General features: G+C 38.1%; 1 protein-coding gene across 1 annotated transcript; it reads left to right on the top strand.

The window, feature by feature from the left end:
- Window positions 1–467: 467 nt before the first annotated feature.
- On the top strand, window positions 468–4,356 carry LOC115697313 (glycerol-3-phosphate 2-O-acyltransferase 6). Its single transcript, XM_030624259.2, has 2 exons — window positions 468–1,644; window positions 3,295–4,356. Exons 1-2 carry the CDS (start codon window positions 1,000–1,002, stop codon window positions 4,183–4,185), a joined length of 1,536 nt encoding a protein of 511 aa, XP_030480119.1. The 5' UTR covers window positions 468–999; the 3' UTR covers window positions 4,186–4,356.
- Window positions 4,357–15,589: the final 11,233 nt, after the last annotated feature.

The following is a 15,589-nucleotide window of genomic DNA, read 5'->3' on the forward strand; positions in this document are numbered from 1 at the left end:
GGTATATTTATGTTTTATTATGTTATAGGTCGGCTTAGTGGGCAAGTACAATATATATACATTTTTGAGAGAAAATCATATAAGGATAATTCAAGTAATGGGGTAGCAGTTAATGTAATATTGACCCGTGGACCCCTTCTATTTAATCTTAGCTTGTTAAAGACACAAAATTAAAGTATACCCACGTACCTAAAATTGTAATTTCCCAACCTAACTTCTATCAAACATTATTTCCCCACATAATTTTTACTTCAAAATTTCACCTTCCAAAAAATTTTTAAAAAAAAAATCACGAAATTATTAATAGATAATACGTACAATATTTACTCACTCGTAACAATATCCACACTGCTTGTGTGGGTCATAACCATCTCATGATTTCTCATAACTAATTCCTTTGCTAATTAACCAAATCATCATTGAAGTCATTTATATATAAATATAGTCCCATGCCAAGATTACAATGCATGAGAAAAATGAAATTAACAAATGAATTAATGAATATATATTGATAATTATTATAATTAAGCTAATTAGTACAACAAAAAGAGCATTGTAAAGCCGAGCTTTATATTAATAAACGGCGTGGCCGGCGCCTATAAACTAAAAAAGTAGGCCAATTGAATGTTAATGTGGGTGTGTGGTCTCGACCTTCAACTACTCATATACCCCTTATACTGTCCTAATTTGCACGCAAAATATATACATATATAGTCCTTCTCTCCTAAATATATTGTTATTAAAATATATAAATATGTAAATAAATGACAAAAATCTCATTTTGACATCTCATATTCAAAATCATTTAGTCTCAACCACATAATATTTTCATGGTAACAACAAAAATAATAGTACTACTTCACCAACACGACGAGTACTACTTGACCATCTTTCTCTCTCTTTCTCCTCTCTTTTTAAAACCCCCCATTTCTCCACTCTATTCTTCATTACTCGCCCACAAAATATTTTTACGAAAAAAGAAAAGAACATTATTTCTCTATGGGGGCTTATCATGATAATGATCATCATCATCATCGATTAAGGTTCGAACCAATCACAAAATGTAGCCCTGATAATCGTTCAAACCAAACAGTTGCGGCTGATCTAGACGGGACGCTCCTCGTCTCGTCTAACGCCTTTCCCTATTACATGCTCATCGCCATTGAAGCGGGGAGCCTCATTCGAGGCTTGGTTCTCTTGATGGCGGTGCCCTTTGTGTACTTCACGTACATATTCTTGTCTGAGGCCGCAGCCATCAAGACTTTGATCTTCATAGCCTTTTCAGGTTTGAAGATCAAAGACATCGAGCATGTCTCGAGGTCTGTTCTTCCCAAATTCTACTCCGAGGATGTTCACCCGGAGACTTGGAGGGTTTTCAGTTCTTTCGGGAAACGTTATGTCGTCACGGCCAGTCCAAGAATCATGGTGGAACATTTTGTCAAGACTTTCTTGGGTGTTGATAAGGTTCTCGGGACCGAATTGGAGGTTACGAAATCCGGTAGGGTTACCGGATTTGTCAAAACTCCAGGTGTTCTTGTTGGTGAACACAAGAGAGAAGTTCTTGTTAAAGAGTTTGGCTCTTCTTTACCGGATTTGGGTATTGGTGATAGAGAAACCGATTATGATTTCATGTCAATTTGCAAGGTACGTACGTAAAACATAATATCTTCATTCATTGATTAATAATAATAATAATGATCATGTTATTATTGTTTCTTTCTTTTCTTGGTTTTTTGCATAGTATTTTCTTAATTGGTTCAATTTTGTTTAATATATAATAATAACAACTTTATGTGACTGGCCGGCTAGCTAATGTGCATATATACATATAAAGTAATAATAACATGCTGTCACTTTTTATTATTTGCTATCTTTATCTTATAGTTATTAGGGTTGGTGGAGGCGTAAATGACTCTATATAAAGTTTGTTCACCAAAATATATATATATATATATATATATAATTAAACCAGAAAATAATGTAACGTTTTGTTAGACCATTACCAATGGACCACCATTTGATATGGTATGTATATATATATACACAAATATTTATTTTTCTATTGGCCAAGTTTTTTTTTTTCTTTTCAAACCCTTACAAATGAAAAAAAAAAAATGAAATTTGTACAAACATTGAGTTTCCATAGGGTCCATGTAGACCAGACTGAATAGAAAGTGGCCACAGTGAAAATGATTTCATTCATTTCACTTTTTTTTTATAACAGTTTCCTTTTTTTGATATATGTTTACCTTATTTTCAATTATTTGAAAGTTTGATTCTTGTTAATATTTGTGAAAGTTTGTTAAATCATATTGTTGGTACAGTACTATGGTAGATCGCATTAATTATTTTTTTGCGTATTATACTCTCTGTATACAATAACCCTACTTAATTCCTATATAATCACATGATTAATTAGTACTATACAATTCAACTCATCGTCGCCATGGCCATGTGAGAGGAAAATAATCTGACATTAATTTATATTGGATTAACAGTTAATATATATATATACACTTTCATTTAGTTGTCGTTGTGAACATTGTACGTGACTTTTTTCTTAGTGTATCACATGATCTCTCTCTTCCACTTATAACTATCTATGTCTATTATTTCAAAAATAAATCTTAAGTTATTTATATAGAAGCATTAAAGGTACGCCTAGGGCCCTCTTTATGCTTTTTTTCTTCCCTTTACATGTGTATTTATTGTGAATATGTCCATCTCATAATTTTTATTGTATAACTTTTAAATGTAATTTTTTTTTTTATTTTATATTTAGTTTTTCGTTTTACATATATTCAATGCATGGGTGCCTTTTTTATTAATACATTTATTATATAAAATTAAATAACTTTTATTATATTTTACTTTGACAAAATAAAATTCTGGGTCTTTCTAGTCAATTCTGGTAAATAGTTGTCCTAGATAATATTGATGGACCATGTACGTACACTAAACATATATAACAATATAAATATATGAATTGAGAATTGACAGGCCTGTTAAAAAAAAAAAAAAAAAAAAAAAGGACAAACAAATAATTCCATTAATTAATTAACTTCTTAAGCTTAAATAATGTGTCAGAACATATAAGAATTAACTTAATTTGCATGATTATTATTTCATAAATTTTGAGCTGTGTGCCATTTATGTTTTTAATTAATAATAATATTTTACATGTCAAATCAATAAGGAAAACACTAATGTACATAGATTTCATTATATAATTAAATAATGATAACGTGTTGAATTACATGCAAATTAACGTGTTTGACTTATTTGACCACACAGGAAGGGTACATGGTTCCAAAAACCAAGTGTGAACCTCTACCAAGGAATAAGCTTCTTAGCCCAATAATATTCCACGAAGGTCGTTTTGTGCAAAGACCAACTCCACTAGTGGCACTACTCACATTCTTATGGCTCCCAATTGGTATAATTCTCTCAATTCTAAGAGTATACCTAAACATTCCTCTCCCAGAAAGACTAGCTTGGTACAATTACAAGTTATTGGGAATTAAAGTAATCGTGAAGGGAACACCACCACCCGCCCCGAAAAAGGGCAAAAGCGGGGTTTTATTCGTGTGTAATCACCGCACAGTACTTGATCCTGTTGTCACCGCTGTTGCCCTAGGCCGAAAAATAAGTTGTGTCACATATAGCATTAGCAAATTCACCGAAATGATCTCACCAATCAAGGCGGTGGCACTTTCGAGGGAGAGAGAGAAAGATGCGGCTAACATAAAACGATTGCTAGAAGAAGGTGATCTCGTGATTTGTCCCGAGGGCACGACTTGTCGTGAACCCTTTTTGCTTAGGTTTAGTGCATTGTTTGCCGAGTTGACTGACCGAATAGTGCCGGTCGCGATTAACACTAAGCAAAGTGTGTTTTATGGCACGACTGTTAGGGGTCACAAACTTTTGGACCCTTATTTTGTGTTCATGAATCCTATGCCAACTTATGAGATCACATTCTTGAATCAACTTCCCAAGGAGTTGACTTGTAATGGTGGAAAGTCAGCATTTGAAGTGGCCAATTACATTCAAAAGGTTTTGGCAGGAACATTGGGTTTTGAGTGCACCAACTTAACAAGGAAAGATAAGTACGCTATGATTGCTGGGACAGATGGCCGAGTTGTGAACAAGAAAGATGAAAAGGAGACCAAGACTATCATCACCTAATATTTTTTTTCTAATTATTATTAGTATTGAAAAAAAAAAAGTACTCAATTAATTAAATTTCACAAGACACCATTATTATATATATAATTTCATAAAAATCGACCACCTTGTCTATTGTTTCTTCATATTATATATATATGGTAAAAAAATTGAAAAGGGTTTTTCGTAAAATAGCAATAAATGATCATAGATGTAAGAATCACTGTGTTTGTATATGTTTATCTTGAAAATTCTACTTAGTTTATCAGCTTTCAATTTATATATTAACAAATATATTTAGTAATATGTTATATATTAACTAAATTTTCTTCTTGACTTTAGTAAACATATATAAGAGAAGCTACTACACGAACTTTATTAATAATGCATATATATTTTAGAGAAACTAAAAATGACCAGTGATGTCAAGTACCTTCTTACGTGTCAATATCGCTATTGGTCTAATTTAGTATTGAGTCCTATATAATTTAATATAATAATTTTTAGGGAGTATTGCTAGCACGTCTTAATTAAGAGTGCTAAGCACGACTGGTGTCTAATATGCTCTATATTTTAATATGCTATATATACATAATATTAAAATTGTAAGGCTCACTAAGCGGGGTTTGAGTTGTGACACTGACACTTGCATTATATTCCTATTAGAATACTTCCATGGCCCCATTTTATTAGCATTTTTTGGCTGTGAAATACAAGACAAGAAATTAAAGATAGTTGAGTACGTATGTAGTAGATGGCCATGGCCAGCCATATCCAGCGTGAGCTTATTCAATGGTGTTATACATATATGAGTTGTGTATATATAATTACTAGTGCCTGCCTAGCTAGCTAGTTTTAAATGCGACTTTGAATAGTCTTAACTGTCAATTAATAGACCCAGTACTCTATATATGTACCCTAGCCAATTTAAGAAGGTTTCTACAAAAACAACAATGGTATATATAGTTACAAAAAAAAAAATAATTAAAAAAAAAAAAATAGTGTATATATAGTAAAATAATTTATCAAGTACACTCTGATTAATTCTTAAAAAGTAGTCAGCAAGCTCTGACAATTATTAATTTTTTCGCATAATATATATTCTTATTGTTTTTTCATTATTAAATAAGTCTTTGAAAAAAAATAAATATAAGTAAATTAAAGTTAATTAAGATTGAAATTAAAAGTCTTCATATTCTGAAAGTGGGACTACTCTCTGTTTCTGTGATTTGATGAGCTATTATAAGAGATATTAATTTAATTAGATCACACCGTTCTCCTTTTTGTTTTTTTCTCTCTCTCAAAGAAAATATGGTTGAGATGTTATAATTATTTTTTCTTTTTTGAAGTTTAATCATAATTGACTAAAATCCAAAGAGTGTCGACTTTGGTGAATTTGGTTAATGCAACACACCAAAGAGTGAGTACCAATTATGTAGTTAATTGAGTCATTGATACCACGCCAGGGTTTCATGTGCTTTGGCCGGTTTTCATGGCTATTTACAATTTTTAATTATAGGGATAGTCAATTCCATTATTTTGTTTTACAGGTTATGAATTTGGGTTATATTAATGAAAGTAAATATACTTACAGATTTCACAAAGACAATTTTCAAAACAAATGAAAAAGATCGTGGCTTTTTCCTCAGTACACTACACACCTTAGTTTTATGAGTATCGATTGTAATGTACTTACGTGCAGTGCAATTTTTTTAATTTAAGAAAAGCATTCATATAAAAATAAAATCGGTAAGACTACATGGTCATTACATAATAATTGTTCAGAAATAGAAAAATTTAGAATACAACCAAATCTTTGGTAGGAGAACGCCCACTTAACCACGTTATGGACTGTAAAATTATATTTTCTACTAATATGTTCGAAGGTACAACCAACAAAAAAAAATGAGAAAATCTAACACAAAATGAGACATAGTTCTCAAGCTCCCAACGGGACTCCTTCCCTTTTAAAGCGTTGATCACTACCCTCAAATCACTCTCAACCACAATAAACTTTAAGCCTCGAGCCTTAGCTGTCTCCAGGGCCAAACAGTAAGTCGTCGCTTCTCCACAGGGACGGACCCACTTTGATTGTATAGCCCCCACTAACAAAAAAACGGCCTTTTAAAAAATTAAATGCAATTTTTTTAATTTCATAATTATAGATTAAAATAGTAGAAAAAAGCCCTCATAAAATTAAATAAATCTAGTGAGAGTAATTATAATATAAGTATAAATATTTTTTAATGATAAATAAGCTCCCACCACAAAGTAAAAACTCTGGATCCGTCACTGCTTCCCCACATATATAATGCATCAGAAAATTTAGATGTAATCACCCAGATCAACCTGCTAAAAGTACTACTACAAAATTCACTATTCACGTCGGTCAACACTACTGTTCATTACGTTGACCGACGTGAATAGTGCCAGATTAAATAATTCGACGTTTTAAAAACAACACAAATAAGTAATGATTTGTGTCGGTTCTCTCTCCCTCGCTAATTACAAAACTGACGACAAAAGGTAGAATTTTAAAAAAAAAAATGTATAGAATTTGCGTAGCCCCCAACACACTACAAGAATTCCCCCCAATAGCGGCGGGCCTATTAGCGGCGGAGCTCCTCCGCCGCTAATAATGGGGCTATTAGCGGCGGAGCCCCTGCTTGGCCGCTATTGGGGGGCGGATTTTTTTTTAAAAAAAAAAAAATTAATAGCGGCGGGCTGTCCGCCGCTAATGCCCGCCGCTATTACCATTAGCGGCGGGGTCCGCTGCTAATACCCCGCCGCTAATAGGTGGGCGGGAAAAATCCCGCCCATATTGATTCAAACTATTAGCGGCGGGGTATTAGCGGCGGACCCCGCCGCTAATAGTATTTTATTTTAAAAAAAAAAATAATTAAATGTTATTAGCGGCGGGGTCCGCCGCTAATAACACTATATATACCCCATCAGACCCCTCATCCCCATTTTCCCATTTTCTCTCAATTTTAAAACCCTAACCGCCTCCTCCTTCCCCTTCTCCTTTGCTGAAAATTCCCACCGCCTCCATCTCCGACGCACCACCACTCTGACGCACCACCACCCCGACGTACCACCACCCCGACGCACCACCGGTTATTTTAGGTAAGTATTGTTTTTTTTTTATTATTTTAGATTTGTTATTATATAGTTTTAGGTTTTAGATTGGTTTATATAATGTATATTTAAATTTTGAATGTTATATATTTTAGGTTTTAAATAATTTTTGAGTTTATAAATGTAGGTTTTTATATAGAAAAATCTGTGTGTATATATATTTTTGTATATAAAATTGGGTATATTTATATATAAAAATATGTTTATCTATATTTGTGTATATATAATTGGGTATATATATAAGTTTTGATTTTTTTTATGTGTATATATACTTTATAAAAACTGTATATTATATATATATTTGTATATAACAGATTATATATATATGTATATAACAGTGTAGTATATATATTGTATTGTATTATTATGTAAAGTATAAAAACTGTACATTATATATATATATTATACATAACAGTGTAGTGTATGTATTGTATATATTAATCTGTATATATATATTATATTTATATAACGGTTTAAACATAATAGTGTAGTGTATATTTTGTATATATTTATTTTTTTTATTTATATATTTGTGTATATAAATTATATAGTATATGGTTTTTTTTTTTAAGAAAATATATAGTATATGTTAATGTATATATAATTTATATATTGTAACAATGTTGTATATTGTATTGTTGTTAGTTGTAGGTTTTTTAATTAATTTTAGTAATTAGTAATATGTTATACTTTTTGTTTTCAGATTGGTATTATTAGTAATTTGTATTTGTTTGTATTTGTTTATTTTATGTTAGATTTTATTGAAATTAAATTAATTTGTTGTTAAGTTTGCTAAAATTTGAAAAGTAAATTTAGCAAATTTAGAATATTGAAAAAAATTTAAAAAATTAGAAAAAAAAAATATTAGTTTATAGCTTAATATATTTATAAAATGATTTTTTTAATAATAATAATTAGTTTTTTAGTAACTTAATAAATAATATAAATGTTGGGTGGTTCCGTTAGTTGATTTTAAATGTTTGAAAGCTAGTTGAAGCGGACATTCATTTAAAATCATCCATTACCACCCTCCGATGGGATTTCGGGAGGCGTTCACGTTGGGTGATTGAGGATGTTTGAAAGCCATCTGAACCGACTTCTGTAAAGCCCGCTTAGTTAATTTGGAAATTAGCAGTTGTTTATGTTTAATTATGAAATTATTTATAGCTATTTAAATAATTTATTACTGTTATTTATGGAATTCAGAAATGCATGATTATGTCATCAGCAGTTTTATATTTCGCATTTCCGGTGTCCGGTATTTTGGAACTCGGCGTTTGGCTCAGTAGAAATCACAACTTAGTATGTTGGTAATTTGGGGACGGGTTTAGACATTGGGAATGTCGGGAATGGCCGGGAATTTAGAATTTCCCAAAAATACCCTTTTAGTATGATTTATGTGGTTTTTGGTGGAGGGGCAAAATGGTCTTTTTGCCCCATTAGTATTTTGTCTTCTAGTGAAATTATTAATGGAAAATAAATGTTAATTGTTTATTTTAATGGCTGAAATAAAATGGTTTAAGTGGCTTATTCTTTTATTTTCTCTCATTTCACACTTAGCAAAAAAGAGAATTTTCAAAAATAAAAAGAAACTCTTTCTTTCTTTCCCTTCCATTTTCGGCCAAGCTTTGAGCAGCAAGGAGGGGGATTTCTCCTTTGATTTTGGCTTGTTAATTCATCATCTCTTAAGGTCCATTGCAAGCTAGGTTGGTTCTTGTCTTTCCCTCTTTAATTTCTTGAAAAAAATGTGTAAAAAGTGATGATGCATGCATGATTAATTAAGGTTGTTGCTGCTGTGTTTTGTTGATGTTTTCTGTGGTTCAAAGCATGTTTAATTGATGTTAATGGAGTTGTTTGAAGCATGTTAGTTAGGTTGTTCAAAGCTTTTAGTTTCTATGTTAAAATATGTAATTTTTGAATGAAATGGTTCTATTTGTTGCTGTGAAGTTTCTGGATGTTTCTATTAGTTTTCAGAGGTGATATTATGCTTATTTGTGTAGAATTAAGTTGGTTTGATTGCATGTTTAGGTGTTTTTGCTCAAGTTTGAGTTTAGAACTCAAGCTTGAGCTCCAATGGCATTTTTCATGTTTGAGGTTTCTGGGTGGTTTTGATGCCTTGGATTTGTTCTAGGGATAGTTTAGAACAGGTCTGGAAAGTTTGGGACCAATTGGGGTTGAATTGGTCGAGTTATGAGAATTTTAGTTGGTCGCTCGCGAGGAACCGGAATTCGGTTGTGCATCCGGAATTCCGGATGGGGGTTCGATAATTCCCGAACCGGGAATTAGGTTGGGCAACCGGTCTGCCGGTTGGGGAATTTTTCCGAACCCTAGTTTTCCTCGTTTTTATGTTTTTAGGGGTATTGCCATGCTTTTTATCGATAGGGAAACTTTTAGTTCTTAGTTTTAGTCCCCGGGAAGTGATTTAGCGTGTCACTCATAGCGTTGTGATTTTTATGGTTTAGGAGCCGATGTCCGTAGCTCGGCTTCGGATTCCGGTCGGGTTGGTAAGACACACGAAATCGGAATCCAGGTAAGATTAGTATAACAGTATGCATATGTAGATTACATGTTTCTCGTGCATGTAGGAAGCCTGCTAGATTACATTAGTTATGTATTTAGGCTTCGAACCATCCAACCCTGTCACGTCGGTACGAGTGGAGTATGACCGACGGCGGAGTATGACCGGTTCGACCGATCAGTGACACTTGGTTGGTGGTTCGGTCTTTATTGACCTATCCCGTCGGTACGAGCTGGAGTATGACCAGCGGCGGAGTATGACCGGTTCGACCGATCGTGAGGATACTTGTCAATAGTACCGTCCCCCGAACGTTCAAAACTCGGTACCATGTTGGACATGGCAGTAGTGGCTCAGTACCATGTTGGACATGGCAGTAGCGGGACTCAGTATCGTGTTGGACACGGCAGTTAGTTATGTATGTTATTATTATGCTTTTCTTACTGAGTCTGTCGACTCACAGTTTATGTTCATGTGTAGGTAAAGGCAAGGCTATAGCTGATGGACCGTGAGCGAGCTTATGAGATTGTACATGTCGGGCGGTTAGGCCTGGAGCGTACGATCCTCGGGACAGCAAGGCTGAGTTTTTTTGTAACTGGTCGTTAGACGACCTTATTTTGATGTAAAAGTTAAACAGTTAAAACGTTTGTAAATGATTTTATAAATCGGGATCCCGAGACTTTTATAATATGGTGTATAAGTTTAATTAAAAAGCAAAATTTAATTAATCACGTTTTTCCATAAACCTCGTTGATTAGCAACGAGCTGCACAGTACGTTTAAAAATCACGTAATACGCCTAAGATAGTTAGGGTGTTACAATTTGGTATCAGAGCCGCCAGGTTGTCTTCCGAAGATCGTCACGACATGTACAATCATCATCAGCAGTTAGCTCGGTTCACGGTTCAGTAAGCCTTTATTGCTTTAGTAGTTTATTTTATTCAGTTATGAAAAAGAAAAGCCTGTTAGGAAGCATGTTAGTAGCCTGATAGTAGAATAGGCGCATGTTTCATTTCTAATTTCCAAATTAAGCGGCATTAGTAAGCTCGCCTTGAATACGACCTGATATGCCAACTCTTGGTTTCGCAGGCGGTTCTAATCAGATGGACGCCAGGCGGACTACCAGGAGTCAGGGCAACTCCGTAGGGTCGAATCAGGGACAGGGAGCTCAGTTTCCCCACTGCTAGGGGCGGCGAGAGGTCCCCGAGGCGGGGGCTCGTGGCCGGGTGATGAGAACCCGCCACGGGCTGCCCGGGCTCCCCCGGCCGATCGGGGAGCCCCGGGTGGGAGGTGCGGTTTGCGGAGATGCAAGCCCGGATCGAAGAGCAAGACCTCGAGATCCAGAGGTTGAGACAGCAGGGTGCTCCTGCAGTTCCAGGGCCCATAGTTCCAGTGGCACCCCCTCGCTGCCTGTGCCGAGATAGTGGTGGCGGCCCATAGATTGGAACCATTGTATGAGCGGTTCGGAAGCAAGCACCTCCGTATTCCCGGGAGGTCCGGACGTGATGAAAGCCGAACGGTGGCTAACGGTGATTACCGAATCCCGAATTTCATGGGTGTCACCGTAACGACGAGTGGTGTGCGCCACGTTTCGGTTTCGGGTGAGGACGCCACGGTATGGTGGGACATGGTGTCTCGGATTCACGATGTCACCACCATGACACGGGAAAGGTTTCGGGAACTCTTTAATGCGAAATACTACAATGAGGCGGTCAGAAGCGCCAAGAGGAAAGAGTTCGTTCACCTGACCCAGCGGGAGAACATGAGCGTCACTGAGTATACTACTCAGTTTGACCGGTTGGCGAGGTTAGCCTCGGGAATTGTGCCGACCGACTTCAGCAAGAAGGAGAAGTACTTGGACGGGTTGAATCCCAAGATCAGGCATGACCTGATGATCACCACCGACGACAGCACCACCTATGCTCAGATGGTGGAGAAGGCACTGCGAGCTGAGGGCGCAGTGGGGTGTATGTCAGAATCGGCCCGGTACTCGGTGAGTGGCGGAGCTCCTACCCCTCCCGCATCGAGGGGCTATAGCAGGGGGAGTAGTGGTTCGGCCATTGATCGGAGGAAGAGGGCACCCACGCTTCGGCGGCTCGAGTCGAACAAGAGGTTCGGGGGAACCGAGGGAGTCGTCCTGGTGGTAATGAGACCCGATTCTCCTACCCCGAGTGCCCTAGCTGCAAGAGGCACCATCGGGGTGAGTGCAAAGGTCAGGGATGCTTTCATTGTGGCATGCCCGGACACTTCAAGAGGGAATGTCCCCAGCTCCGACCAGAGGCACCGAGAGCTCCAGCGATACCCACTCCAGCCAGGGTGTTCGCTATCACGCAGGCTGATGCAGATGCCAGCCCATCAGTTGTTACAGGTCAGCTTTTTATTAACAACTCGCTTTATTCAGTGCTGTTTGATTCTGGGGCTACACATTCTTATGTGGCGGCCAGAGTCTTTAGTAAGTTGGGTAGACCCTTTGATAGATATGAATCAGGGTTTGGAACCCTGTTACTTGGCGGAGAATTGGTTATCTCCAATAGGTGGATTAGGTCTATGCCGATCAGGATAGATGGTAGAGAGTTAAGCGCTGATCTGATAGAGATGAGCTTAGTCGAATTTGATATTATTTTAGGAATGGATTTCCTATCTAAATATTCGGCGAGCATTGACTGTAAAAGGAAGATGGTGGTCTTCCAACCGGAAAGTGAAGAACCGTTTATATTTGTGGGTTCGGTTCAGGGATCTCGGATCCCGGTGATCTCGGCTATGTCAGCGAGAGAATTGTTGCACGGCGAGTGCTTAGGGTTTCTGGCCGTGGTGGTGGACACCACTCGGCCAGACACCATTCGGCCAGAGGACATCAGAGTGGTTCGGGAATTTTTGGACGTTTTTCCCGAAGAACTTCCAGGGTTACCACCTCAGCGGGAGATCGATTTCGTGATTGACTTGGCACCAGGGGTGGATCCGGTTTCCAAAGCCCCGTATAGGATGGCTCCAGCTGAACTTAAGGAACTGAAGATTCAGCTCCAAGGGTTGCTTGACATAGGGTTCATTCGGCCCAGTGTGTCACCTTGGGGAGCCCCGGTTTTGTTCGTCAAGAAGAAGGATGGATCTATGAGGATGTGCATCGACTACAGAGAGTTGAACAAGTTGACGGTGAAGAATAAATATCCATTACCTAGGATCGATGACTTGTTCGATCAGCTTCAGGGGAAGACGGTCTTTTCTAAGATTGATCTCCGTTCGGGTTATCATCAGTTGAGAATCCGAGAGGAGGACATTCCGAAGACGGCTTTCCGCACTAGGTATGGACACTACGAGTTTCTGGTTATGTCATTCGGACTAACCAATGCTCCTGCAGCATTCATGGACCTGATGAATAGAGTATTCAAGGATTTCCTCGATATCTGTGTGATTGTGTTTATCGACGACATCCTCGTGTACTCTCAGTCAGAAGAGGAGCATGAGTTACATCTTCAGATGGTACTGCAACGACTTCGAGAACATAAGCTCTACGCCAAGTTCAAGAAATGTGAGTTCTGGTTGTCTCAGGTGTCCTTCCTAGGGCACATTGTGAGTAAAGATGGGATCAAGGTGGATCCCGGGAAGATTGAATCCGTCAGGGATTGGCCGAGACCGAAGACAGTGACAGAGATCAGAAGCTTCTTGGGATTAGCTGGGTACTACCGTAGGTTCGTGGAGGGGTTCTCCAAAATTTCAATGCCCCTAACCGAGCTTACAAAGAAGAATCAGCGGTTTATCTGGTCAGATAAATGTGAAGCTAGCTTTCAGGAGCTGAAGCAGAGGTTGATTACTGCTCCGGTACTAGCTTTACCTTCGGACAAGGAGAAGTTCGTAGTCTATTGTGACGCATCCAAACAGGGTTTGGGGTGCGTATTGATGCAAGCCGATCGGGTTATCGCTTATGCCTCCCGTCAGTTAAAGGATTATGAACAGCGATACCCGACTCATGATTTAGAATTGGCCGCAGTGGTTTTTGCACTGAAGATTTGGCGGCATTACCTTTATGGGGAGAAGTGTGAGATCTACACCGACCATAAGAGTCTCAAGTATTTCTTTACTCAGAAAGATTTGAACATGAGACAAAGGCGTTGGTTGGAATTAGTGAAGGACTACGATTGCGAGATCCTCTATCATCCCGGAAAAGCCAATGTAGTGGCCGATGCCCTGAGCAGAAAGGGTCCCGGGCAAGTAGCTAGCATGGTTCAGATCTCACCTCAGCTAGCAGAGGATATGGTTAGATCCAGCATTGAGTTTGTGGTAGGTCAGCTTCACAACTTAACGCTGCAATCTGACCTGTTGGAAAGAATAAAGGTCGCTCAGATGACAGATCCGGAGTTAGTGAAGATCCGAGATGAGGTATTGGCTGGTCAAGCCAAAGACTTTTCAGTGTCAGACAGTGGGATGCTTTTGTATAAAGCCAGGGTTTGTGTTCCGAACAGTGTGGAATTGAGAAACGAGATCTTTGAGGAGGCTCATTCTACTCCATATTCTCTGCATCCCGGCACCACCAAGATGTACCAAGATTTGAAACCGTACTTCTGGTGGAGCGGTATGAAGAAGAATTTGGTAGAATTCGTATCGAGATGCCTCACTTGTCAGCAGATCAAGGCTGAACATCAGAGACCAGCAGGGTTGTTGCAGCCTCTAACCCTACCAGAATGGAAATGGGAGGATATTACGATGGATTTTGTGGTCGGATTACCTAGGACCACGGGTATGCATGATTCCATCTGGGTAGTGGTGGATCGATTTACGAAATCTGCTCATTTTCTGCCGGTCAGAACAACATTTTCAGTGGATCAGTTGGCAGAGTTATATGTCAGGGAGATAGTGAGACTTCACGGGGTACCGAAGTCTATAGTTTCGGACAGGGATCCGAAATTCACCTCCAAATTTTGGCAAAGTTTTCAACGGGCAATGGGTACAAAGCTAAAATTCAGTACAGCATTCCATCCTCAGACAGATGGTCAGTCCGAAAGGACGATTCAGATATTGGAGGATATGTTGAGAGCCTGTGTTATGGACTTTGAGGGTTCATGGAGTAAATATTTACCGTTAATAGAATTTTCATACAACAACAGTTATCAGAGTACGATAGGGATGGCACCCTATGAACTGTTGTATGGTAGGAAATGTAGATCCCCTATCCACTGGGATGAGACGGGGGAGAGGAAATACCTAGGTCCAGAGTCAGTTCAGCGGGCCAATGAGGCGATAGAGAAGATAAAAGCTAGAATGCTTGCCTCACAGAGCAGACAGAAGAGTTACGCAGATCCGAAACGCAGAGATGTTGAGTTCCAAGTAGGGGAACATGTATTTTTACGGGTATCTCCGATGAAGGGGATTAAACGTTTCGGGAAAAGAGGCAAGTTATGCCCTAGATTTACAGGACCTTTCGAGATTCTCGAGAAGATAGGTCAAGTGGCATATCGGTTAGCATTGCCTCCAGCCTTATCAGCAGTGCACAACGTATTCCATGTCTCAATGTTGAGAAAATACGTTTCAGACCCCTCTCATATACTCAGTTATGAGAGTCTTCAGCTTCAGCCAGACATGTCATATGAGGAACAACTAGTGCAGATCCTGGATAGAAAGGATAAAGTCCTTCGGAATAAGACCATAGCATTGGTCAAGGTTCTCTGGAGAAACAGTAAGGTGGAAGAAGCCACCTGGGAGCTAGAGTCAGATATGCGAGCTCAATATCCAGAGTTATTCAGGTTAGATTTCGGGGACGAAATCCTTTTAAGGGGGGATA

Source organism: Cannabis sativa, chromosome 7 (genome assembly GCF_029168945.1).
Source record: "Cannabis sativa cultivar Pink pepper isolate KNU-18-1 chromosome 7, ASM2916894v1, whole genome shotgun sequence".
Taxonomy (NCBI): domain Eukaryota; kingdom Viridiplantae; phylum Streptophyta; class Magnoliopsida; order Rosales; family Cannabaceae; genus Cannabis; species Cannabis sativa.